Raw genomic sequence first — 27,370 nt, 5'->3', positions numbered from 1 at the left:
TGAAATTATGGTTTAAGGGTAATGCAGCCTCTGGCTGCAAAAGTCTGAACGTCTCCAAATGGCTCCTGAGGATAACATCACTATTGTAAAACCGAACCATTTTCTGTGATCCCACCTAGGAACAGAAGACAACAAGAAAACCTCACCTGAAACCCTCTATGATTCCATCTCCAACCTGACCAATCAGCACTCTCCACTTCCCAAGCCACCAAATCATCTTTAAAAACTCCAACCCCCAATGCTCAGGGAGACTGATTTGAGTAAAAATAAAACTCCATTCTTCCGCAAAGCCGGCTCTGTGTGAATTGCTCTTTCTCCATTGCAATTCTCCTGTCTTGCTAAATCAGCTCTGTCTAGGCAGCAGGCAAGGTGAACCTGTCGGTGATTACAGGATGAGCTACTGTGCCCAGGCGAGAATTATTTTTCTCAAACAAGTAGAGATTGCAAGAAAAATAAACAGAATGAATAAAAAAAGACATTGTAACATTTCTAAACTAAGATTAACATAAAATTAAATGTAAATTAAAAACAAATAATTCAGGTCAGTGGTCTAGTTCTTAAAAGCATCATACTTACCCAGAGTTTTACATGCAAAAAGAGCCATGGCACTTTGCAATCTGTCTGGTCTTAGCGCCTGTACTACAAGAATCTTAAAACAAAATGCAGAGAATATTTTAAAAGAAGAAAGTTCCTGCAAAACCTTTAACTAAACAATAATTAATGTTAACTAATTAAACAAATGTTTACTAAATATGGGAACACTTATCATTGTTCTGTATTACTGTGCTTTAAACTGTCACAATAGGTATATAGCAAGTATATATCAAAAATATTACTGAAATCCATTTACTTCCTCAAGCCTATCATCAAAAGTAAACATAGGGCTAGCAATGTCTTCCAACTCTAATAAAAGGGTAATTGGCAGGTGAAAATCATATTATGGGTGAGGCATTTCTGGTGACAGCAAACAGAGGACCAGAAATCCTCTCTAAAATTTTCAAAATTTTTATCTTAAAAAAAAATAGAAATAGCATCTTGCCCTGTCACCCACACTGGAGTGTAGTGGTGTAATCACATCTCACTGCTGCCTTGAATCCTGAGCTCATGTGATCCTTCCACCTCAGCCTCCCAAGTAGCTGGGACTACTGAATCATGTATATCTATGGTAGTCCTAGATGTTTAAGTTTTATTTTTTCTTAGTCATTTTCCTTTTGTTTAAACACTCTTGGGGAAATAGAATTCACTGTATATGGAGACACAAAGGTGTTAGATCCAGAGACGAGATTAATGGAAAGGTCATTTCCTGGAGCATCAACTTCTGAAGAGCTTACCCAGTCTCTACACCTTTTGACTAGCAAAAAACTTTGAGCAGAACCTGCCAGTAGGTTTCATCACTCTGTTTTAAAATAGAATGTGAAAAAACCCTGTTACTCACTATTAGGTCTTTCCCTTAAAAAGAACTCTGGGAAATGATTGTGAAACCTGTACAATTTGTACCTTAGTTTCTTTCTGAAATACATTTTGCCAATTACAAGATCCCCCTGGGGTCTGAGGCAGAGGGAGTAAGAAAAGCCACAGTGAAAGAAACTTTGGTGTGATTTAATCATCAATAAGGTGGCAAAAGCAGCAAGCCCTTCCCCAAATATGTCATTAAAGGTAAAGTAACACTAAAAGCAAAACTTTCCTTTAAATGGCTTCTGAATAATAAGAGAAACATTAAACACTTTTTTGCATTTAGATAACACTAAATTTTACCTGCTGAAATAAGGAAACTTTCTTTGCAAGAATAGATGGAAACTCTTGCTCACACATTGAATTATGATAATAAGTATGCCATAGAGCTGCATCTTCAAGGCAGAGGGTCTGATAAAGACTGGGGAGAGCAATCTAAAAAATAAAAATGGCCACATATAGTGAGCTATAAAGAAATATAAGCCCATATATTTATTTTTTTAAAAAACTAAAAGTGAGAACCAATTATTAGTTGGTGTTTATTACTCATTTTCTACATTGTGTTGGCTTGTCTAATTATTTCTAGGTCAACAACACTATAGTAGACTCATCTAATGTTAAAGCCAGAATTAAAATACATTTCCAAAGTAGTACTAAATCAGTATTCATAAGTTCAATCTTTTCTCTATATAAAAACATTTGTACCTAGCTATCGCCACCTTGTGGAGAAAACAAATGCTGTCATTAGGATCAAGTGTAAATTTTAAGGATTATCATGTTAGTATGTCAAATTTCATATTAATATTGACAAAGACTCTCTTTGTCAAAACTTTGGTCAGGCTCCTCTGAGCTCTCTTTGACTAGGCCTCAATCAGGGCTTCCTGTCCTGCCTTGTAGTATCCCATTTTAACAAGAATTTTGTCAAGTAACTTTAGCAAGAATCCCTACCTTTAATGTCTAATCAAATTCCTCCTCTCAACTGGGCATGGTGGCTCACGCCTTTAATCCCATCACTTAAGGAGGCCGAGACAGGTGGAACACCTGAGGTCAGGAGTCTGAGACCAGCCTGGCCAAGATAGTGAAACCCTGTTTCTACTAAAACAAAAAAATTAGCCGGGCATGGTGGCGGGAGCCCATAATCCCAGCTTCTCAGGAGGCTGAGGCAGGAGAATCACTTGAATCCAGGAGGCGGAGGTTGCAGTGAGCTGAGATGGTGCCACTGCACTACAGCCTGAGCGACAGAGCAAGACTCCATCTCAAAAAAAAAAAAAAAAATTCCTTCTCTCCCACCCTTGTTATCTGTTGGTATCTGATCACTGACCCTCACCACTAATCCTTACCCTACTTCTTGGGTACAAATTCCCACTTGCCCATTCTATATTCAGAATTGAGCCCAGTACTATACAGAAGTCTCTTTTCACCTATGGTAATAGTTCTTTTGAATAAAACTTATCTTCACAGCTTTAATTTCTGTAGAGCTCTGTTTTTCTAAAACGATATCAAATTTAGTAACAAAGAATGTTTTCCTAAACCATATTTGTTTATGCCTCTATTTGTAGACATGTTGCTTCTGTAGTCTCTAAATGTTCTAACCCCTCTTTGCTACCTCATAAATTTCTATTCCACGTTCAATATTCACTTTAAACAATATCATCTTTCAGAGGTTTTTGCAAACATATTAATTCCCTCTACCTCAAACTGTGTTCTCTTTTCCCAAATTTTCAAGAGTGGGCTGTAAGATCGGAAATGTAAATCTCTAAAGACAAAGAAATTTCACTGAAAACAAATGAGAAATTTAGAAGATCTATATCTTCAGTATAGAACTTCATATAATATAAACGTAAATCAAGTATATAAAAATGCTTTATCCAAACATCTATATTCACATAAAAATGATCCATTATACTGCCCAAATTTCACTATATAACTTAACTAAAATTAAACAGCAGAAAATTAATTACGTTTCAATTTAATTACTTTTTAATAAATGATCTGAGCCTATTAAAATAACTCTTGATGGTGGTCTGTTAACTTTAGTGACATTTAGTATACAAAGTCCCATCATTACTAATTTAGGTGTGCTATACATTATATAATCATCATGTATTTGGGTACCTTGTATACTGCCGACCATTATGACAAGGTAATTATTTGATATGCTCTCTACAGTGTAAGTTGGTTCATGGCAGAGTCTTTTAAATATTAAAAAATTGACATCTGTCATTTTACTTGTATAAACAAAAAACCAGAGCTTATCAGTAGTTAGAGCAATAAAAACAGATTTTTTTTTTTTTCAGGACTTTACAACAGAGGAAGCAACAGAGGAAAAGAGACTCCAGTATAGAGCAGGGCTCAATTTTGAATACAGTATGGGCAAGTGGAAATTTATAGCCAAGGAGCAAAGTGAGGTCAGTGGATGAAAAATTACTAAGAGGAAATATCAGGGGTACAGAGATTCCTGGCTAAACCAACCTAATAGGATTCTTGCTGAAGATAGGCCAAAGTCATCAGAATCACCTGGTGAATGGTGGCGAGTGAGGAATCTGATTAGATATCAAGAGTAATCAGATATGGAAGATGAAGAAATTCTCACTAAACCAACTTTGCAAGGTTCTTGTTAAAAGTAGATTTTACAAGGCAGTGCACAGATGGGCCTAGAAGAAGGTGCAAGAGCCTGACTAAAGTTGTCAAGTAAAGACTGTCACTAGCATTATGCCAAAGGGTCGTAAGCACCAAATAAATGATTAGTGAAAAAAAAATGTAGGCTGTGGCCGGGCGCGGTGGCTCACGCCTGTAATCCCAGCACTGTGGGAGGCCGAGGCGGGTGGATCACGAGGTCAAGAGATCGAGACCATCCTGGTCAACATGGTGAAACCCCGTCTCTACTAAAAATACAAAAAATTAGCTGGGCATGGTGGCGCGTGCCTGTAATCCCAGCTACTCAGGAGGCTGAGGCAGGAGAATTGCCTGAACCCAGGAGGCGGAGGTTGCGATGAGCCGAGATCGCGCCATTGCACTCCAGCCTGGGCAACAAGAGTGAAACTCCGTCTCAAAAAAAAAAAAAAAAAAAAGTAGGCTATAAAGCAGAATCCCTCCTTTTTTTTTTCATTTCGTTTACTCAACAAATATTTATGAAATGAAGGCAGTAAAGAGTAGTGGTGAAGAGCCCAGACTATGCAGCAAGAAACCCAGTTTTAAATCCTGGCTGTACTTCCTAAGTGACCATAAACAAGTTACTATGTCTCTCAGTGCCTTAATTTCCTCATCTGTGACATAGGACAATTACAATAGCTACCTCATAATGTTATTGAAAATATTTAGTGAGATAATCTATTTTAAAATTCTGTATTATGCCTTGAACACAGTAAGCCATTAGTAAATGCTAGCTATTCTTACTGTTTTTATCATGTGCTATTATAATGTTAAAACAGTTGTGAAGAAAAGCAGGGGAAGGAAAGGAAAGATGGAAACATATATGCATAGATTTGGAGAAAAGTGTATTTGTCATTCATTCCCACAAAAAGAACATTTTAGTCTAAGTAGTTGAAGAACATAGAACTGTTGAGAGTTAGGCTTCTAAAATGCTTTTTCTTCCCCCATGTCACCATCCTCATAGCCTAACTTACCTTGGTGGCAGGGGTGTGCAGAGAGAGAAACAAAATACTGTATTTGGAAGGCATGCTATCTCATAAATGAAAGATTTAATAATTACTGATTAAAGAACTAATCACAATAATTATTTGGTAACTTTTTACTGGGGGAATTTATATCCTATTAAAAGTATTAACACTGATTATGAATAAGGAGCAAAAAGTATCAACAGAAACAATGAAAATGTAGAAGAAAGTAAAATAGGTCTCATAGTAGAAAAGCAATACCTTTAATGTTGCCACGGCCCAGCTTCGTTCCTGATCTATCCAAGATGGAAGTTGATCACGTATTCTTTGTTGAGGGTCCTTTAATAAAAGCAATTATTTTCCTTAGGAAACTCGGTAAAATTCAGAGTTTAAAAAATAGCATTAATTACCTATTTTACTATTTTGAAAAAAAAGTTCATTCTATACATTATTTCTTTTATATATATATATTTTACAAGTCACCATGGTAAATTCTATGTAATATATGAGGGATCAAGAACCATTTAAGCAAATGTTGCAATCATTTTTTCATTGTGCTTAATCTTCCATGAAACTTCAGAAAAACTCAAATGTCATGAGAAACAGTCATAAAAGTTATATTATTTTTAACTATATCTTACATTTCAGACACAATCTAGGTTTCATGTTATATTTTGGGTGTACTGCTGGAAGAATATTATACATTATGTATTCAAATAGGAAATTATTAGAAAAAAGCTAAATTTGAATGAAGTTATTAAAGGTTCTAAAATGTAATTTTTAAACTTCCATTATATAAGAAACACTTTCAAGTTATAAGATTTGATTTTCTTAAAGATTATAAATTTATCCTTGGAATAAAATACATATACTGAGACCAAAAAAAATGCATTAATTTCTTAGTATTACATATTCTCAGAATGTATGTCTTTAAAATAAACAAATATACTTAAGTCTATATTGTAGGAAATACTTAAGAGACCAGAATATATTCTTCTAATCAAAGTATAATTTCAACAATAATTTAGAACACCTCTGAAGCAAATTATATTTCACGAACAAAAAGCCAGAAATATTTTTTTCTAAAAGCAAAATAGATTTTGTTATTTTAACTTACTGCTTTCTTTAACATGTCTCCAACCACCACACCTGTAAATGTATCCCATTCCTATTGAATAAAAATATAGGAACACAAAAATATAAAAATGATAACCAGTCAACAATTTCTAACTTTCCCTATATGATAGCTTAAACTGCAGTTTTCTAAACAGACAGGGAAAAAGAAAAACAGCTCATTCCCATCTTACCACTTCTAGTACATTAACATTACAAAGAATGAATTAATGTGACAACATAAAATATTAATATGAAATATATTAAAAATAATTTTATTAAAATAAAATAACTCCATTATATATATGAGTCTCAACATCTAAAAATTTAAATGTCGTGTTCAATTAACATTTGTCACTACCTGTTAATTGTTTTTCCACAGGCTATTTGTTGCTAATAACTAAGCAGTAAGGTGCACTCAAAAATTTAAAAATAGTATCTGGTAGGAAAAATTAAGAAAGGTTATTCTATTAACATATCTTTTCCCACTGATTGGAAGAAGATGCATTATTATTTTTTTTTTTTTTGCCATAGAATTAAGATTAATCAAGTGTTGTGGAATCTTGTGCTAAGAAACTCTATGCCTTCACCATGGCGTCCCCAGGTTAGACAATGGATACTTCCATACTATTTGTCTGTCCAGTAAATAAGCAAAATATATGAAAATTTGAGAGCAATGTGGAAAAACTACCAAAACAACATATTTTCCTCCTTCACTCACCCTAGCCTCACACTCTTCCTGTTAGAACTTTGCAGCACAAATAAGTAAAATATGAATGAGTACTACTACATCACGTGAGTCAGAAAAATGTTCTCCTTTCCCAATGATAATTTATTTATACTTTAGGAGAGAAAAATAGGGAATATATATATTTCATGGAATATACTGATCATGGTGAAAAACATTACATAGGAGGAGGAAAAGACATCAAAGTTAACAGCAGGAATAAAAGGGACCAAGTTAATAAATTCAGGAGAAACTATTCAAGTTAGCCAGTACATGTGGAGTCAGACAAAAACAGAGAGAGAACATGGGGAGAACTGTGAATGGTCTGCATTCCTTCAACTATTATATTCAAATGAAAAGAACCAGAAAATAGCTAAAACTTGGCCAAGTAGAGTAAAGTAGGCCAAAGTTGCACCTTCCATATACCATCCCTTGGCACCCTGGCTACTGGACTCTCAGTTTATGATAACGGCATAATATTGAGAAAAATTACTTGCAAATAATTTTTTTTAAAAATTGTAAGCAGACAAGAGATGTTTTTGTTAGCTTCAGCTCAAGGGAGGTCCTTTTAAAGTTTGAGAAGGGGTTACATGGCAGACTAGAAATTAGATCATAAACAAGGAAGATAAATTACACATAAAAAGATTAACACAAACCTGTAGGCTCAGGAAAACTTCTGAGAACTGCCCACCCACATGCTTCACCTGCTGACTCTTGACAGGTCAGTGGAAGCAATAAATAATGTAGCTGTGTACCAATATTGTCTCACTTTTTATATTTATGACCTCTACTGCCTAGGCCAGGAAAATAAGAAGGCTGACTCTTCTGTTGCCCTAAGTAAGTAAAAATGGGTTCAGAAAAATGTAGGCATCTTGGTAGATTTCTTTCACTGCCTTACCATCACTCTGGAATGTTAGGCTCATCCACAGGGAAGAACTAGAAATCGTCATTTATTCTACAAATAGGTTGATATATAATTTCTAGCCTAAAGTAACTTCTAATCTAAACATGAATCCAGCCATTAACAAATTTCTATGTTACTGTAAAATTTCTCTCCTTTAATTTGACTTACATTTTCTTGAAAAAGTTCAGGATGCATGCCTCGAACAAAATGCAAAGCGAACATCAACTGATCAGCCTGCAAAGAATAACAGATATTATACTGCTTTTTAAAATTTTGTGTCTTTAGAAAAGCATAGTCCTTAAATTTTGGCTCACAAAAATCTCTATTCTGTATTCATATGACCTACTTTTATCAATATAAGAAATGACTATTCAGATTGCTTTCTACATCTTAGAAACACTTCAAGTCAGGGGTGGAGTCAGAATAAGTGATCAAATTTTTAGAGAAAGCACTAAAAATCAAGCAGTGGGCCCATGTCATTAAAAAACAAACCCAACTAACTTAGCCAGCTGAAACATTAATACAATTGTGAAATTTAGATTAATCGTTTTTCACTAGATACACCTCATGCATTAGCAATCTTCAATTTGTCGCTGTGTAGGTTTAAACATATGGGTGACTACATGCAATTATGACAACTATTTTCTCCTTACTATATAGATTAATTTCCTAAATCAAACAGGAAACTGTAGTGAATTCCTCATTTTCCACACAAGAAGAAAAGTTATGCCAAATAAGCCCAAACAACAAATAATTCATTCAATGTGTTATCACTTACATAAAAGAAAGTTAAAACATGAGTAACTAATTGAGGTTAGATAACATAGAAAAAACTATCAGGTAACCCAACACCTTACATATAAAACAAAAGCAGAACCAAAACCAGGATGTCAATAAACAGGTATCAAAAAAGGCACCAAATCACATAGAATGAGAGTTATCAAAGGAGAAGGTCATATCTACTTTATCAGAAAACTAGAATACAGATTATGCTCAAAAATTTCTGAGTAAAGGAAGGAGGATAAAAAGAAGGAAGGATAAAAAAATAAGGTAGAAATTAAGATTCACACTTTCAGGAGCCACTTAAAAGACAAAATAAAAAGAAAGAAGGAAGAAACAAAGTCAAAGAATGTAGGAAGTGAATTCAATAATATGCCATATACATTCTACTAGGTGCTGCCAGTAGTCTTAGGAGGATCATACTCTTTGACTTCAACTTGTTGAAATTAAATAATATATTCACAAAGAATTGAAAACTAATTATTTTTCCATAAGTAAGAATTGGTCCAATTTCTAAGAATACATTAAATTAAATAAGAGCCACAAGTTTATTTAGGGCATACAAAATTGAGTAAATAAAATTATGTTTTTATTAAAATATAACAAAACATCTTTCTGGCAAAACAATACTGTCTCAGACATATAGTATGAAAATGGATAATTGCAACATGATATATCAAAAACACATCTCTTAAATACAAGGTACCTATGCAAAATAAGATTTGATGTTTTAATATTTTAAATGTTGTAGAAATAAATCAATTTGTTTCCATTTATGGAAAGAATATTTTTAGTCCACATAGTGTACTAACTCTACTCTCCATGGGACAGGGTAGGCCTTGTTCTCCACTGCATCCTTATTGCCCAGAATAGGCAGGTGAATTACAAGTATTTGTTATAAGAAGAGTCTCAGTAAATGGGCCTTAAGAATCCTCACAGAGTGCGATGGCTCATGGCTGTAATACCAGCAATTAGGGAAGCCAAGGCAGGCAGATCACTTGAGGTCAGGAGTTCGAGACCAGCCTGGCCAACATTGTAAAACCCTGTCTCTACTAAAAATACAAAAATTAGCTGGGTGTGGTGGCACATGCCTGTAGTTCCATCTACTCGGGAGGCCAAGACAGGAGAATCACTTCAACCCTGGAGGCAGTGACTGCAGTGAGCTGAGATCTCACCATTGCACACTCCAGCCTGGGCAACATGAGCGAAAAAAAGGAAAAGAAGAACCCACATAGGTCCAGAATCAAGAAACTGGATACAAATTCCATCTCTCCTATTCTGCTAGCCAGGTGACCTTAGCCAGAAACAAATTATATCATCTCTCTTGATCTCAGTTTCCTTCTCTGTAACGGGGGACAATAATATTAAATACTATCTACCTCACTGCATTATTTTAATAATTAGATTAGGTAATGTATCTGAGGCACTTGCCATGATACCTAGCACTCTAAAAGCCCAATAAATATTAGTTATTATCATTTTATTGGTACTAATAATAATGAATAAAATGAACCCTACATTTTATTTAATCACAATGTTTTTGTCTTTGGAACACAATTACTAACTTGCAAGGAATTAATATAGAACATTAGCAATTTGTGTCTCAGTTCTAGAAAAATGGAAGATGAAAGACTAATTTTCAAAACTTTCCAGCTACAAATACTTAAAATCTTAGATAAAAGGTCCTCAAGCATCAGAAAAAAAGAGTGAATTAAAAATCAGAGCATCATTAAAACCAGCTATGGCAGTCTGAGAGGAAAACAGTCATGGTAGCCTATGGCACAACCTATCAGAGCCAACACAAGGAACAATATCAAAAATGAGATTTCTTTCTTTCTAAAACTTGGGCCCTTAAATAATTACATTATCAGTAAAAATATGAACTAGAAAAAAAGTGACTATGCTCACAAGAAACAACAAATTTACCTGGAATCTAGGCAAAAGAAAAGTGTCTTCTGAAAAAAATTAAATATCATACTTGTGCTGAGCACAGACTTAAGGCATAAATTTTAACTATGGACTGACAAGGAGTCGCTAAACAACAGAACTATTCATGATGTTACTGGGTTACCTGGTAAGAGTCTAGGCAAGCCTGCTTTAGAGAACTACTCCCTTACCCCAGATCTCAAAGAACTCCAAAAGATAAAGTATCACTGAAGATGAGTTCACAGTCCAAAATTATCAGCAGAAAACAATTCACTATAAGCAAGAGTCATTAGATACATCAGAAAAGAAGACTAAAACGATAAGAATTTCAGGTAATAGAACAATCTGAAAGAGACTCTCTAACAAGTATCATTAAATACTCAAGAACCTAAGAAGGGACTAAATAGCCCAGAAGTAAACAGTACTTCTGAAAAAGGCAGATGAAGGAGCGGGAAGGAACTTTATAATTGTTTAAATTGGACCCAGATGAAGAAAAATTTGTTAAATAATAGTAAAATGAAAGAAAACCCTAAGCAAATTACCCACATTAAAATAAAATTGGAACTAAATTTTTTAAAAATTGAATACAAAAAGCCATACATGTGATAATTTGAACACACATTTGGTATAACTATATGAGCACAAATAAATATGTGAAGAATAAAACCAAATTTTTAATACCTGTTATATAATGTTTAAAAGGGGGTAACAAGTAGGGGAGGGACTGAAAAGGGACCTTTTTTCTTGATTTATATGTATACATTATTTGGCTATTACTAAGAGCATGAATAACTTGTAATTTAAAAAATTAACTGGCTTATGTTAAAATAAGAATCTTAAGGCCAAGCACTTTATAAAATACCTGGTATAAATAAGGTTCAGAGATTTAAAACTTGAATAGAATGCTGATGAGAACAAAATTGATGCAGTCTTTTTTGGAGGGCATTTTATGTGCTCTTTAACATTCTACATGTCCTTAAATTAAGAAATTTCACTTCTAGAAATTTAAGCAAAGGGATCATGTATGTGCTCCTAATAGGAAATAAGGATAGTCATTGAAAGATTATCTATAACAAAAACTGAAATAACAATATCCAAAAGTCTATCATAAATAATCAGAACAAAATAGAGCATAGTTCATTTTGTAGAAGGAGGAGGAATATGTTTATAAAAACATACATATATGAATAAACATCTGCAAAAACAAATTAAAATAGATACGAACATTTTAATCAGTGATTTCATTTGAAGATTGCAATTCCTTTTTGTTTTCTTTTTCTTATGTGTATTTTCTAAATTTTCTAAAATAAGCTTATATCATTTGTTTAAAAAAAAAGTAAATGTTTATTAACAAAAATAAATGCCACCTATTAAGCACAAACCTTTCCACCAAGTTTTAACATATAGTCTACACAGCTTTTCCCATATTATAAATAATACTTTATATCTAATATTATATGTATGTGTAATTATAAACCTACAGATTGTGATAAATATGAGATTAACTCACAATTTATACAAAATATACATATAACAAAAAGATCTCCCTATAAATACTACTAGCAAGTGATTTTCTTGGCTACAAGAAAAATCGTACCTACATAAGTAAAATTTATTTCATAAAAGTATATATTGGCCGGACGCAGTGGCTCACGCCTATAATCCCAGCACTTTGGGAGGCTGAGGCAGGTGGATCACGAGGTCAAGAGATCGAGACCATCCTGGTCAAATGGTGAAACCCCATCTCTACTAAAAATACAAAAATTAGCTGGGCATGGTGGCACGCACCTGTAGTCCCAGCTACTCAGGAGGCTGAGGCAGGAGAATTGCTTGAACCCAGGAGGCGGAGGTTGCAGTGAGCCAAGATCATGCCATTGCACTCCAGCCTGGGTAACAAAAGCGATACTCCATCTCAAAAAAAAAAAAAAAAGTATATATTGAGGGTGTGTGTGTGTGTATATATATATAGTACTCAATAACTATTTCTTGATTGACTGAATTAACAAAAACAAACGTTAGCATGTAAACAAATGTTCCACATCATATGTCATCAGAAAAAGGCAAATTAAAATAAGTCACTATTACACACCTATAAGAAAGGCCAAAATCCAAAACACTGACAGCACCAAAAAATGATAAGGATGTTGAGCAATAGGAACTCTCACTAATTGCTGGCAGGAATGCAAAATGGTACAGCCACTTTGGAAGGCAAGTTAGCAGTTTCTTACGAAACAAAACGTATTCTTACCATATGATCCAGCAATTGTCCTCCTTGGTATTTACCTAAATGTGTTGAAAAGTAATGTCTACACAAAAACCTGCATATGGATGTTTACAGCTGCTTTATTCATAATTGTTAAAACTTGGAAACAACCAAGATTTCCTTCAGTTGGTGCCGAATGGATAAACCGTGGTCCTCCAGATAATGGAATTTTATTCAACATCAAAAAGAAATGAGATATTACGTCATGAAAAAAAAGACATAAAAGAACCTTAAACACATAACAGTAAGCGAAAGAAGACAATCTATAATGGCTACATACTTACTGTATGATTCCAATTATATGACAAATATAGTTGGAATATAGTTTGGAACAGGCAAAACTATGGGCAGTAAAAGGATCAGTGTTTGCCAGGGGTTAAGGGAGCAGGAATAAAAAGGCAGAGAATATTTTAAGAGCAGTCAAACTACTCAGTAAGATACTAGAATGGTGAATATAGTCATTTACATTTATCAAAATCCATATAAGGTACAATATCAAGAGTGAACCTTAATGTAAACTATGAACTTCAGGTGATTAGGATGTGTCAATGTAGGTTCATCAATTTTAACAGATGTACCACTTTGGTGCAGGATTTTAATAGTGAAGGAGTCTATATAGTATGTGGGTGCATAGAATATATGGGAAATCTCTATACTTTCTGCTTAATTTTCCCATGCACCTAAAACTGCTCTAAAAAATAAAGCCTACTTTAAGAAAATGCATTCACAGCTATAACATATACAATGTATACTACATAAATAAATTTTATTTTATTTATTTATTTATTTTTGAGACAGTCTCTCTCTCTCGCCCAGGCTGGAGTGCAGTGAAGCAATCTCAGCTCACTGCAACCTCCACCTCCCGAATTCAAGTGATTCTACTGCCTCAGCCTCCTGAGTAGTTGGGATTACAGGCGCCCACCATCACACCCAGCTAATTTTTCTATTTGTAGTAGAGACAAGGTTTCACCATGTTGGCCAGGTTGGTCTCCAACTCCTGACCTCAGGTGATTTGCCTACCTCAGCCTCCCAAAGTGCTGGGATTACAGGCAATGAGCCACCATGCCCAGCCTACATAAATAAATTTTAAAACCCTCAAAATATAAAAGATCTAAGCAATTGGCCAATGTTCAAGTGTGGCCGGAAAAACCCCCAAAACAGTTACAACCAGCTAACCTGTATATGAAACCACCACCATGTGAATTAAAATACTATAAAAAGCAAGGCATGTCTTTTGGGGAGATGTGTAGTATAGTATTCTTAGGCATTAGGTTAGACTTCAGATTTGTAGTTAAATAATGATGAACTGGAGAAGCTACTAAGATGAATATTTTATAAAGTAATGGATCTTTAAAATGACTATAATAACATATATAGTTTAAGGTAAAGAAATATATAATGAAAAAGATAAGACAATGAATGTATTAATTCAAAACTATAGTTATACACTATATATAGTTTAATACTTATAATTCAGTACTTATAATTTAATTATATAGTAAATTAATTATATAGTAAATTCTTTTTGTTTTTCTGTTTTGTTTTACAGACACAGTCTCACTCTGTTGCCCAGGCTGGAGTGCAGTAGCTTAATCACAGCTCACTACAGCCTCAAACTCCTGGACTCAAATGATCCTTCCACCTTGACCATGCAAAGTGCTGGGATTACAGGTATGAGTCATCATGCCTGGCCTAGTTAATTCTTTATTACAGATATATATATGTAGTACTGATTGTACATTTGTGTGTGTGTCTATACACACACACATACATATAGTACTGTGTGTGTATATATATATAGTATATATGCTACTGTGTGTACATTTTTGTGTGTATATATGTATACATACACACAAAAATGTACACACAGTACTACCACATTTATTTAAGCCACTTCTTCATTTGAACTGAGGAAGAACAGTGTAGTCTCTAGGTTTAAGGAACAGAAGTAAAGCCCCTGCCATTCTATGATCCTCAGATTATCTACTGGAGTCAGTAAACTAATGACTAATATTACTGAGCCCAAAAGTCCAAAATGTTTTCCAAATATGGGCATTAATATGTGGAAAATAAGTGGGTAATGGTAGTTACCTTTCTCCCATTATCTGGTTACAGAAGATATTCTGACCTTAAGGATGAGCATATAATTACAGCATTGTTCAATCACATTGTATTACTCCATAGACATTGATACAAGGGGTGCCGCATGACCTAAAACAGGTCAACCAGCATCTTCTTCCTTAATTTTCTAAGCTGGAAATGGCAGAGAGCTCTTTTTGCCATCTATCTGGTTGCCTACCTGTACCAATAAATCCCTTGAGCCGCAAGTGTTTAACAGTAACATTATAAAGGAAAACAATAATTATTCAAGAATAAAAATAAAAACACAATTTACAGAAAAAGACAGAGAGAAAGAACACGAGCTTAAGTGCATGGTTGCATTATTTCTAGTTAAACTGAATTAAAATTAAGAATGAATAAACTAAGGGGCTGGGTGCCATGGCTTAACGCCTGTAATCCCAGCACCCTGGGAGGCAGAGGTGGGTGGATGACTTGAGCTCACGAGTTCAAGACCAGCCTGGGGAACATGGTGAAATCCTGTCTCTACAAAAGTACAAAAATTAGCCAGGCATGGTGGTGCACGCCTGTAGTCTCAGTATTTGGGAGGCTGACATGGGAGGATGGCTTGAGCTCAGGAGGCAGAGGTTGCAGTGAGCTGAGACTGCACTATGCATTTCAGCCTGGGCAACAGAGCAAGACTCTGTCTTAAAAAAAAAAAAAGAAAGAAAAGAAAAGAAAGAAAATAATAAATTAAGTTCAAGGTTTTCTGGATAGTTATTTTTTTTAAAAAACTATTAAAATCCAAAATTGAACAAATATTTTGGTATCTTTAAAATCCATTTTTGCTTTATCAGATCAAGAAATTTGGTCACTTTAATTCAAAGACAATTTATTTCAGTATACTTGAGTTTTGTTAAAAAAATATTTTAATACCAAGGGGATATATAACAAGCAAAATCTCAAGTGAATAACTCTCTAAACAAATAACTAGCTAATGAAGAAAAATTAATCAGTGAGAATAGACCACTAAATGGTATAAGTCAACCATTCTTCCCATACCATTAAACTCTAGTAAATAATCAAAGTGAAACTATCAGATCAGGATTAATATGACATAAGGAATCTTAAAGTGAACCTTATATTGAGATCAAGCTCACATTTCTAGACATAGTGGTTTGTTTCACCTGCATCGTATTAGCAAGAAATCTTCAGCATCAAACAGGATGCATTAGAATTTCAACCCCAATATCCTCTAGATCTAAGTTAAAGACTATTAGCTGTAAATCTTAGTTTCTTCCTCTGTATAACAGAACTGTTTTAAGCATTAAATGGCAGTATATGTAAGGCATTTAATAAAAGGTGATCAGTAAAATAACTATCTGATATATAGCAAATGTATACTATATAATATTCACATCAAATTTACTTCCAAAACATTCCATAAACCCATGATTCTCAAAGAGACTAAGAAGCAGAAAGAAATCTAAGTAATTTATTTCTTTTACTTCTACTCTACTATATTCTTGCTTTCAAATATGTTCAATGAAAAGTATAAAAGAAATGTTACCTTGTGAAGGGAAATCATGCTTTAAGTTCAAAGCAGTTAATACATCATAGAACTTGGGCACTCACATTTTTGCTTGAGACTAAATCACTCATTTTAATGAATAATTCTATGCACATTCAACTGTATTTTCAGAAAACTCAAGAGGTTAGATATGATTCTAGAAGTTTGAAAGTTATTTAAGAGAAGAAAATTATCTAACATTAAGATTCATTTTAGTAGCCGCAAGTTATAAAATTTCTACATTCAACCAGGGGACTTCCACATTTTCATATAAGAAAAACAAATTTTAAGAGAAAAACTAGCAAAATCCAAACTAAATTATTTCCACACTAAATACAATCATGTGACATGAGTAATATTATATTTTAAAACATAATACATATCTGAATTTTACCCAGTCAACAAATTCATATGGAAATAGAGGCAAGCTGAGCGGTATAGACATCAACTTTCAAGAAGTTTGCATGAAAACAATTTCTCCGCATATCCTACCATTTTTTCTATGCCATTTTGGATCTGAGATAGTAATTCCAAGAGGTAAGGGAAACAGTAAGAATATTCTATTTCCTGTGGATTCAGTTACCTACAGTCAACAGTGGTCTGAAAATGTTAAATGAAAAACTCCAAAGACAAAGAATTCACAAATTTTAAATTGCAAGCTATTCTGAGCAGCATGATGAGTAGCATGTGCTGTCTGGCTCCATCTGGGTCATCAATTGTCCCTTTGTCCAGTAGATCCATGCCATATATGCTACCTGTCCATTAATCACTTAGTAGTCATCTCAGTTATCAGATCAACAGATCACAAGAAAGGTGATTACAGTACAATAAGATACTTCGAGAGAGAGAGAGGTTCCACATCATATAACTTTCATTACTATATTGTTACGATTGTTCTATTTCATCATTAGTTATTATTAATCTTTTACTGTGCCTAATTTATAAATTAAACTTTATCATAGATATATATCTGTAGGTATAGATATGTATAGGCTAGTACCAAACCCTGTATATATTATGTTTTTTTCCCATAAGGTTTTGTGCTATCTACAGTCTTAGGCACCCACACCGGGTGTCTTGGAATGTATCCCCCATAGATAAGGGATGACTACTGCACACCCTCCCAATCCTTCCTTTCAAGCACTTTCTTTCTTTTTCTTTTCTTTTTTTTTTGAGACAGGGTCTTACTCTGTTGCCAGGCTGGAGTGCAATGGCGCAATCTCGGCTCACTGCATCCACCGCCTCCCGGTTCAAGCGATTCTCCTGCCTCAGTCTCCCGAGTAGCTGGTATTACAGGTGCATGCCACCATGCCCAGCTAATTTTTGTAGTGTTTTGGTAGAGACAGGGAGGGTTTCACCATGTTGGCCAGGATGGTCTTGATCTCTTGACCTTGTGATCTGCCCACCTCGGCCTCCCAAAGTGCTGGGATTACAGGCGTGAGCCACCACACCCAGCCATCTTTCTTTTATTATTATTATTATTTTGGAGATGGAATCTTGTTCTGTCACCCCAGCTGGAGTGCAGTGGAGTGATCTCAGCTCACTGCAACCTCTACCTCCCAGGTTCAAGCAATTCTCATGCCTCAGTCTCCAGAGTAGGTGGGATTACAGGCATGCCCCACCATGCCCAGCTAATTTTTATATTTTTAACAGAGATGGGGTTTCACTATGTTGGTCAGGCTGGTCTTAAACTCCTGACCTCAGGTGATCCGCCTGCCTAGGTCTCCCAAAGTACTGGGATTACAGGTGTGAGCCACTGTGCCTGGTCCCAACCATTTTCTGTATACTCACCCAATATAGTTGGAAATGAATACTCCAACAACTTCCATTATTTTGTACCTATTCTAAATTATAAAGTGAGATGAAAAAACAATATGTAAAAAGTCCTTAGATATAAAAAATACTTTTAATATAATCATAAGTTTTAGAGAACAAAATATCCAATTTATCCTATAATTGTCTGAAATATTTAAGTAACTGAAATAAAAACTTTTGATCTCTTAAAGAAAAAAGAATAGCATACGTAATAACAACATAAACTAAAAGGGCTAGACAGCTTTCTTTATCTGTTTTAGTTGTTATTTAGATGTTTTATTAACATCTAAATTTCCTCCTACAGTATAAGTCAATTATTTTTCTGTTCCATGTCAACTTGCTTTCAGTTCAATGTGATGTAAATACGAATAATCCTAGTCTTTCTCTATTTCAACAGTCTACTGTTGCCATACTGCTGTCACAAAACACAACAGCAAAATCAGCATGAGAGAAACCTAGCAGGTAATTTAATGTTATGCTAACTGCTTAATACCCTAAAACCTTTCACTAAATACAAAATTGGTTCCAACCTAAATAAGGTGATAAATCCTGAGAAACGTATCTCATTGCTTTATGATTAACGTTCTTTCTGAATTTTTATTAATCACTGAAACTCTATGGAAATGCTAAATTTAATATTACTTAAGCAGAAATATGATTCTCCAAAACAGATATTTCATCATCAATTAAAATACGTCTTAAAAATTGTAAATGATAGCTTTTTAAAAATGATTTTCAACTGTTCACAATAGAAAACTATTATTCAAAGTAGGCAATGAAAAATCCCAAATTGCATACTAACTAAAATATTAACAAGCTTAAGCCTCTCAATGTCTCTCCTAGTGAACAAAATGCTGCCTTTAACCTAGCATATGCATTTTTAAAAGGTAAAGTAACTTCAAAGAAATAACCTCACTGTAGTCACTACAGTTCACTGCTACATTAGATCATTTTATCCTTCCCAAATTACATTAAAAATATATGACACATGGGTTCAAATTTTATCAGTAAATATACTGTATTACTAACAATAAAATGAGAAATATAAACTGAGGTAAGATACATAGCTTAGAAATAAGCTACTAACTCCTAATAAGAAAGTTACCAATATTTGAAATGAACAAGAAGGAAGTTTATATTCTTTTGCCATAAAACAATTTTTTAAGAATAATATTTATTTATAACATATCCACTTTCAAAAAAGATTTGGGGCAGTGCAAAATAACTGTAGCTCCATAACATTTTCAGAAATCACAGTCCATTTCAGGGTGAAGGTCTTAGTAATAAAAATTTAAAAACCATTAAATACATTATTACAAGACTGACCAAAAATGAAACTTTGTAGGCTTAACATATTGCCTAGAAAATAAAAAAGATTAAAACTACATTTAAAAAAAACTACTTAAACAAATTTAACAACCTAGAAATATAAATTAAGTAAATCCAATGATTAAAAATAAAAGATAAGAACAACAATTACAACAAAATAGACGTTCTATATAAAGCAAAAGCTTATTTAAAGTATCAAGAAAACAAAAGAGTATGGCAAGGTAAGGGAGGAAGGCAGAAATAAACAACTTTAAAAACAATAAAGAAGATACAAAACAATAAGATATCATTTATAAACCACAGCTTGGTAAAAATTTAAAGGACTGACATTCTGGATTGATAAGGATGTAACAAAGGAGATAAGGATATACCTTTATTACACGTGGGTAGAAATATTAACTGACAAAAAGCTTTTCAGAAAGCAATCTGATAATATTCAATAAAATTTAAAAAGTAATCCTTGGACCAGCAATTATATTTACAGAAATCTACTGAATAAAAATACTTATACTTTATACTATGCATAAAGATGAGTGTACCATATAGGATATTTACTGCAGTCATGTATAAGGACAAAAACTGTATAAATAATCTAATATTCACTGAAAGCAGTAGATAAAGTAGTATATGGTCATATTACAAAATACCACACAGTCACAAAAATAATCAAGTTCCCATGTTTATACTCAGGGAAAGATCTTCAGGACTTACTCAAAATAAAAAATAAAAAAGAGAGAGAGAAACTATGGAACAAAATATCTAGCAAGAAAAATTTAAAAATTACATCTATATATTTGTACTTATGAATATAAAGAGACAAGAAATGGATGATAAGAAACAAATCAAACCTTGAATTGGTTTACTCTAATGAAGGAATAAGATATGGAAAGAGTTATACACATCTTTAAGGTTTTCTTTCTATATAGTTCTATTAAGCTTGAAACTCTATCTAAAAATATTTTTAAGTTTAGTTTGTATAATGAAAAAATTTTAAGTGTTGCAAGAGATAATACATTATATGATGTTAGAGATAACAGGATATCTGTAACTAATGAAACTATCACTATGTAGGTTATCTTCATAATTAGGCTCATAATAGTTTAGTGACAAATGGCTTTGAGATAATTTGCTTATAATTTCCTATTTTACACAAGTTAAAATTGAGGCCCAAAAAGTGAGTTTTGGATTACAGTTAAGTGCAAAACCTTTAAAAGGGAAATACACAGGGTGGAAGGCAAGATGACCTACTAGATGCAACCAGGTAGAACAGCTCCCACTGAGGGGCCAAGAGGAATGGCGTGCCCCTAACAGATCTTCAGAGGGAAAGCACCAAGAGTGATATAGGGAAGACACAAGAAGCTGTGTTGAAGGAGGACAAAGCTGGGAACCCTATCCAGGGCTACTGCACACCTGGACTTGTTCCTGGCGCCCAGTGGCTCCGGGACTAGGTGAGCTGTACTGGCAAGAAGCAATCTTTTCTCACCACAGGCCTCTGGAACTCAGGCAGAAAGAGACCCCTCAACCACCACAGACACTTGAGTTGGCAGGAAGAGGGGCTCAGAGAAGTGGTAGGGGCAGCAAGCCAGCTGATGTGGAGCTCAGGGGGTTTGGTACCGGAGTATGTGCAGCAGAGCTGTCAGGGACAGCCATTCCCCTAGGCTCAACTTGCTCCCATAGGAGACTTTAGCTCTAAGGGAACTGTTAGTCCTGAACTCTGCAGGGCAGTCTTGCCTATCAAACTAGCTCGTTTAACCTGAGCACCCTTGGTTTGCTGGAATCCCTAAAAGCCCCAATCTGGCCTTGCCTGCTTGCAGAGCAGCCTCAGGTGCCCAGGGGACGTGCACCAGAAGACCGTGCCTGACTGGCAGAGAGCTCCAGCAGAGCTGTGTTCACAGCCACGCACCAGCCCAGGTGCTCCATCCCCACACTCCAGCTTCCCTCCGGCCCACAGCAACTCCCCACATCTTTGCGAGGCATGTTTGCGTGGCCAGGTTTTGCTTTCCTTGCCGTATCAGCATGTGAAGGTGCAGTCTGCCCAACCTCCCACCACCCACCGCCATTACAAAAAGAGCCTTGGCAGGCAGAGAACTAACGGGCCCCACCCCAGCCAGTGGCTGGCTTTTGCACTAACACTGCCACTGGAGTGGAACTAAGTTCAGAGAACAGAGGGTTCTCCCCAGACCTGAGTGACTACTCCTGCTTGCAGGGCATATAGAAGGCACCCACCTGCACCCACAGGGGCTCCGCCCTTGAGCCAACACCACCTGCAGTGTTACCATAAACACAGTCACCAGCAGGGGCTCCCCATGCCCTCGCCGTAGCTGCGCTGCCTCACGCCATCTTGGTGAATGCAGGCAGAAAGGTAGGCACTCTGGGACCATTTAGTACCCTGACACAGCTGCTGCTACTGCTACTGCTGGCACATGCAAACAAGGATGAATCCCACTGTCACCGCACTATGAAATGCTTTGGCTTACACCACATATCCAAGTGTAGTGAAGAGCAGTCACAGAGCACCTTACTCCTCCCACCCCACCCACCCCCGACTGCACCCAACTGCCCCTGACTGCCCCCAACTACATGGATTCCTAACCACAGTGGATTCCTAACCTCAGGGAGCCAGAGATCAAAGTTGGGGCCTAACACAAGTCCCCCAGAGTTAGATACACAGTCCAGAGAATAGGAAATAAGCCCTGGACCACTAAAATCTTCAAGAAACAAAAGCAGTTAACTAAATCCACATTAAACCTCAATCAAACATTCCATGTCATTAAATAGAATAAAAGGAAAAAAAAAAAAAAACCATCTAAAAGTGAGCAACCTCAAAGACTGAAGGAAGACAGGCCCAAAAAGATGAGAAAGAACCAGCCAGAGAGCTCAAAGGGCCAGAGTGCCTTCTTTCCTCCAAACAACCGCATCACCTTTCCAGCAAGTAACTACACTGAGGTGGCTAAAATGACAGAAACAGAATGCAGAATATGGATAAGGAAGGTAATAGAATTCAAAATAAACATCATTGAGCTACAGTAGTACACTGAAAGCCAATCCGGAAAAGCTAAAAATCATGATTAAACAACGTAGGAACTGACAGACAACCTAGTTATTGTGGAGAAGAATATAACTGATTTGATAGAGCTGAAAAACTTACAAGCACTTTATAATGCAATCACAAGTACTAATGGAAGAATACATAACATGGAGGAAAGAATCTCAGAGCTTGAAGACTTTCTTTTCTTTTTTTTTTTTTTTACTTTAAGTTCTCGGATACATGTGCTGAATGTGCAGGTTTGTTACATAAGTATATACATGTGCCATGGTGGTTTGCTACACCTATCAATTCATCATCTAGGTTGTAAGCCCTATATGCATTAGGTATTTGTCCTAATGCTCACACACCCCATTTCTCTCACCCCCTGACAGGCTCCAGTGTGTGATGTTCCCCTCCCTGTGTCCACGTGTTCTCATTGTTCAACTCCTACTTATGTGTGAGAACATGCAGTGTTTGGTTTTCTGTTCCTGTGTTAGTTTGCTGAGAATGATGGTTTCCAGCTATATCCATGTCTCTGCAAAGGACATGAACTCATTCATTTTTTTAGCATGAAGCATTGTTGAATTTTATTGAAAGACTTTTCTGCATCTATTGAAATAAGAATGTTGTTTTTGTCATTGGTTCTGTATATGTGATGGATTATGTTTGACATGCATATGTTAAACTAGCCTTGCGTCCCAAGGATGAAGCTGACCTGATTGTGGTGGATAAGCTTTTTAACGTGCTGCTGAATTTGATTTGCCAATATTTTATTGAGGATTTTATGTTCATCAGTGATATTGGCCTGAAATTTTCTTTTTTTGTCATGTCTCTGCCAGGTTCAGAATCAAGATGATGTTGATCTCATAAAATGAACTGGGGAGGAGTCCCTCTTTTTCTATTATTTGGAATAGTTTCAGAAGAAATGGTATTGATCCTCTTTGTACCTCTGGAAAAATTTGACTATGAATCCATCTGGTCCTGGGCTTTTTTTGGTTGGTAGGCTATTAACTACTGCCTCAATTTCAGAACTTGTTATTGGTCTATCCAGGAATTCAGCTTCTTCCTGGTTTAGTCTCGGGAAGGTGTATGTGTCAGGAATTTATTCATTTCTTCTAGGTTTTCTAGTTTATTTGTGTAGAAGTGTTTACAGTATTCTCTGATGGTAGTTTGTATTTCTGTGTGATCAGTGGTGATATCCTTTTATCATTTTTTATTGTGTCTATTTGATTCTTCTCTCTTTTATTCTTTATTATTCTAGCTAACAGTATATCTATTTTGATTATCTTTTCAAAAAAACCAGCTCCTGGATTCTTGATTTTTTTTGAAACGTTTTTCATGTCTCTGTATCTTTCAGTTCTGTTTTGACCTTAGTTATTTCTTGTCTTCTGCTAGCTTTTAATTTGTTTGCTCTTGGTTCTCCAGTTCTTTTAATTGTGATGCTAGGGGGTCAATTTTAGATATTTCTCACTTTCTCCTGTGGGCGTTTAATGATATAAATTTCCCTCTAAACACTGCTTTGGCTGTGTCCCAGAGATTCTGGTATGTTGTCTCTTTCTTTATTCTCATTAGTTTCAAAGAACTTCATAATCTGCCTTAATTTTGTTATTTACCTAGTAGTCATTCAGGAGCAGGCTGTTCAGTTTCAATGCAGTTGTGTGGTTTGAGTGAGTTTCTTAATCCTGAGTTGTAATTTGATTGCACTGTGGTCTCAGATGATGTTTGTTATGATTTGTGTTCTTTTGTATTTGCTGAGGGGTGTTCTACCTCTAATTATGTGGTCGATTTTAGAATAAGTGCTATGTGGTGCTGAGAAGAATGTATATTCTATTGATTTGGGGTGGAGAGTTCTTTAGATATCTACTAGGATTGCTTGGTCCAGAGCTGAGTTCAAGTCCTGAATATCTTTGTTAATTTTCTGTCTCCTTGATCTGTCTAATATTGACAATGGGGTGTTAAATCTCCCACTATTATTGTGTGGAAGTCTAAGTCTCTTTGTAGGTCTCTAAGAATTTGTTTTGTGAATCTGGGTGCTCCTGTATTGGGTGCACAGATATTTAGGATAGTCAGCTCTTCTTGTTGCATTCATCCCTTTACCATATGTAATGCCTTCTTTGTCTCTTTTGATCTTTGTTGGTTTATAGTCTGTTTTATCAGAGACTAGGATTACAACTCCTTTTTTTTTTTTTTTTTTTTTTTTGCTTTCTATTTGCTTGGTAATATTCCTCCATCCCTTTATTTTGAGCCTTTGTATGTCTTTGCACATGAGATGGATTTCCTGAATACGGCATACCAATGGGTCTTGACTCTACCCAATTTGCCAGTCTGTGTCTTTTAATTGGGGCATTTAGCCCATTTACATTTAAGGTTAATATTGCTATGCATTGGATCCTGTCATTATGATGTAGATTATTTTGCCCATTAGTGGATGCAGTTTCTTCACAGTGCTGATGTTCTTTACAATTTGGTATGTTTTTGCAGTGACTAGTACTGGTTTTTCCTTTCTATATTTAGTGCTTCCTACAGGAGCTCTTGTAAGGCAGGCCTGGTGGTGACAAAATCTCCCAGCATTTGCTTGTCCATAAAGGATTTTACTTCTCCTTCACTTATGAAGCTTAGTTTGGCCGGATATGAAATTTTGGGTTGAAAATTCTTTTCTTTAAGAATGTTAAATATTGACCCCCCACTCTCTTTTGGCTTATAGGATTTCTGAAGAGAGATCTGCTGTTAGTCTGACGGGTTTCTCTTTGTGCATAACCCAACCTTTCTCTCTGACTGCCTTAACATTTTTCCTTCATTTCAACCTTGGTGAATCTGAAAATTATGTGTCTTAGGGTTGCTCTTCTTGAGGAGTATCTTTGTAGTGTTCTCTGTATTTCCTGAATTTGAATGTTGGCCTGTCTTGCTACGCTGGGGAAGTTCTCCTGAATAATATCATGAAGTGCGTTTTCCAACTTGGTTCCATTCTCCTCATCACTTTCAGGTACACCGATCAAACATAGGTTTGGCCTTTTCACATAGTCCCATGATTCTTGAAGGCTTTGTTCATTCCTTTTCATTATTTTTTCTCTAATCTTGTCTTCAGGCTTTATTTCATTAAGTTGATCTTCAATCTCTGATATCCTTTCTTCTGCTTGATTGATTCAGTTATTGATAGTTGTGTATGCTTCACGAAGTTCTCATGCTGTGTTTTTCAGCTCCATCTGGTCATTTATGTTCTTCTCTGAACTGGTTATTCTAGTTAACAATTCATCTAACCTTTTTTCAAGGTGCATACCATTAGAACATGCTCCTTTAGCTTGGAGGAGTTTGTTACTAATCCTTTCTGTTTGTTAGTTTTCCTTCTAACAGAGCCCTCTGCTGCAGGTCTGCTGGAGTTTGCTGCAGGTCCACTTCTGAACCCGTTTGTCTGGGTATCAACAGCAGAGGCTGCAGAACAGGAAAGACTGTTGCCTGTTCCTTCCTCTGGAAGCTTCATCCCAGAGGGGCACCTGCCAGATGCCAGCCAGAGCTCTCCTGTATGAGGTGTCTGTTGACACCTCTGGGAGATGTCTCCCAGTTAGGAGGCATGGAGTCAGGGACCCACTTGAGAAGACAGTCTGTCCCTTAGCAGAGCTTGAGCGCTGTGTTAGGAGATCACTGCTCTCTTCAGAACTGGCAGATAGGAATGTTTAAGTCTGCTGAAGCTGCACCTACAGCCTCCCCTTTCCCCAGGTTCTCTGTCCCAGGGAGATGGGAGTTTTATCTATAAGTCCCTTACTGGGGCTGCTGCCTTTCCTTCAGAGATGCCCTGCCCAGAGAGCTTATGAAGTATTTATTCTGTGTCTCAAATAAAGATCCTCAACAAAATCACAAAAATTACTATTCTGTTCTAAAAATATATTAACTATATATTTTTCAACATTTTCTAAGAAGCCTATATAAGTGAACCACAATAATTCTATTTCTCTCAGTTAACTGCCTTTATAACGTTCTTCTTCAACATTATGTCTTAAGCTATACCCAAAGATCGTTATTAAAAAAAAATCTGGCTGGGCATGGTGGCTCATACCTATAATCCCAGCACTTTGGGAGGCTAAGTTGGGTGAATCACTTGAGGCCGGGAGTTCAAGACAGTCTGGCGAACATGGTGAAATTGTTTCTACTAAAAATACAAAAGTTAGCCGGGTATGGTGGTGCATGTCAGTAGTCCCAGCTACTTGGGAGCTCGAAGCAGGAGAATGGCTTGAACCCAGGAGGCGGAGCTTGTAGTGAGCCAAGACTTCACCACTGCACTCCAGCCTGGGAAACAAAGAGAGACTCTGTCTCAAAAAAAAAAAAAAAAAAGTTCTAAGTGAAAGAAAGCCTCTGCGTTTTCAAATATCTAAAATTTCTAAAATATTGTCCAATGTGTATTCTTCTGGGATGCATGTAATATGAAGACTTCTGTAACATATTTATGTCGTAACTCAGGATAAGACATTAGTTTACTTCCTAATGCTAACGATAGGAAATAATTTTGTTTCTCAACCCCAGGGACATTGGACAATATCCAGAGACGTTTTTGATTCTCATAATTGACGGTAGGGAGGACTGGAAGGCAGAGATGCTGCTAAACATCCTAAAATGCACAGAACAGCATCCCCCACAACAGAGAATTATGTAGCCCAAAATGTCAGTTGCTGAGGATGAGAAAGTCTGGCTAGATAATGAGCTACATAATCCACTGTCATTATGTCTTTCAGTGGCCACTGGTATGTTTAGAGCTAAGTCAGCTAACCTAGTATTTCCTCTCTCTTCTTCACTTGT

At 35.7% G+C, this 27,370-nt stretch overlaps 1 protein-coding gene across 4 annotated transcripts in view; it reads right to left on the bottom strand.

Annotated features, from left to right (window-relative positions):
- Positions 1-27,370, bottom strand: part of DYNC2H1 (dynein cytoplasmic 2 heavy chain 1) — a 376,161-nt gene that overhangs the window by 192,620 nt on the left and 156,171 nt on the right. For all 4 annotated transcript variants that reach the window (XM_064375367.1, XM_064375368.1, XM_064375369.1 and 1 more), the window contains 5 exons: positions 7,982-8,047; positions 6,187-6,237; positions 5,331-5,408; positions 1,756-1,887; positions 577-649 (listed from right to left, as the gene is read on the bottom strand). In XM_064375367.1, the coding sequence (XP_064231437.1) occupies positions 577-649; positions 1,756-1,887; positions 5,331-5,408; positions 6,187-6,237; positions 7,982-8,047 (400 nt within the window). The remainder of the gene's footprint in view (positions 1-576; positions 650-1,755; positions 1,888-5,330; positions 5,409-6,186; positions 6,238-7,981; positions 8,048-27,370) is intronic.

This window comes from Aotus nancymaae, unplaced genomic scaffold, assembly GCF_030222135.1.
Source record: "Aotus nancymaae isolate 86718 unplaced genomic scaffold, 86718_ANA_hifiasm-v0.15.2.pri h1tg000012l, whole genome shotgun sequence".
Taxonomy (NCBI): domain Eukaryota; kingdom Metazoa; phylum Chordata; class Mammalia; order Primates; family Aotidae; genus Aotus; species Aotus nancymaae.
Note: the sequence above shows the minus strand (reverse complement) of the source record. Positions and strands in the feature narration are given on the sequence as shown.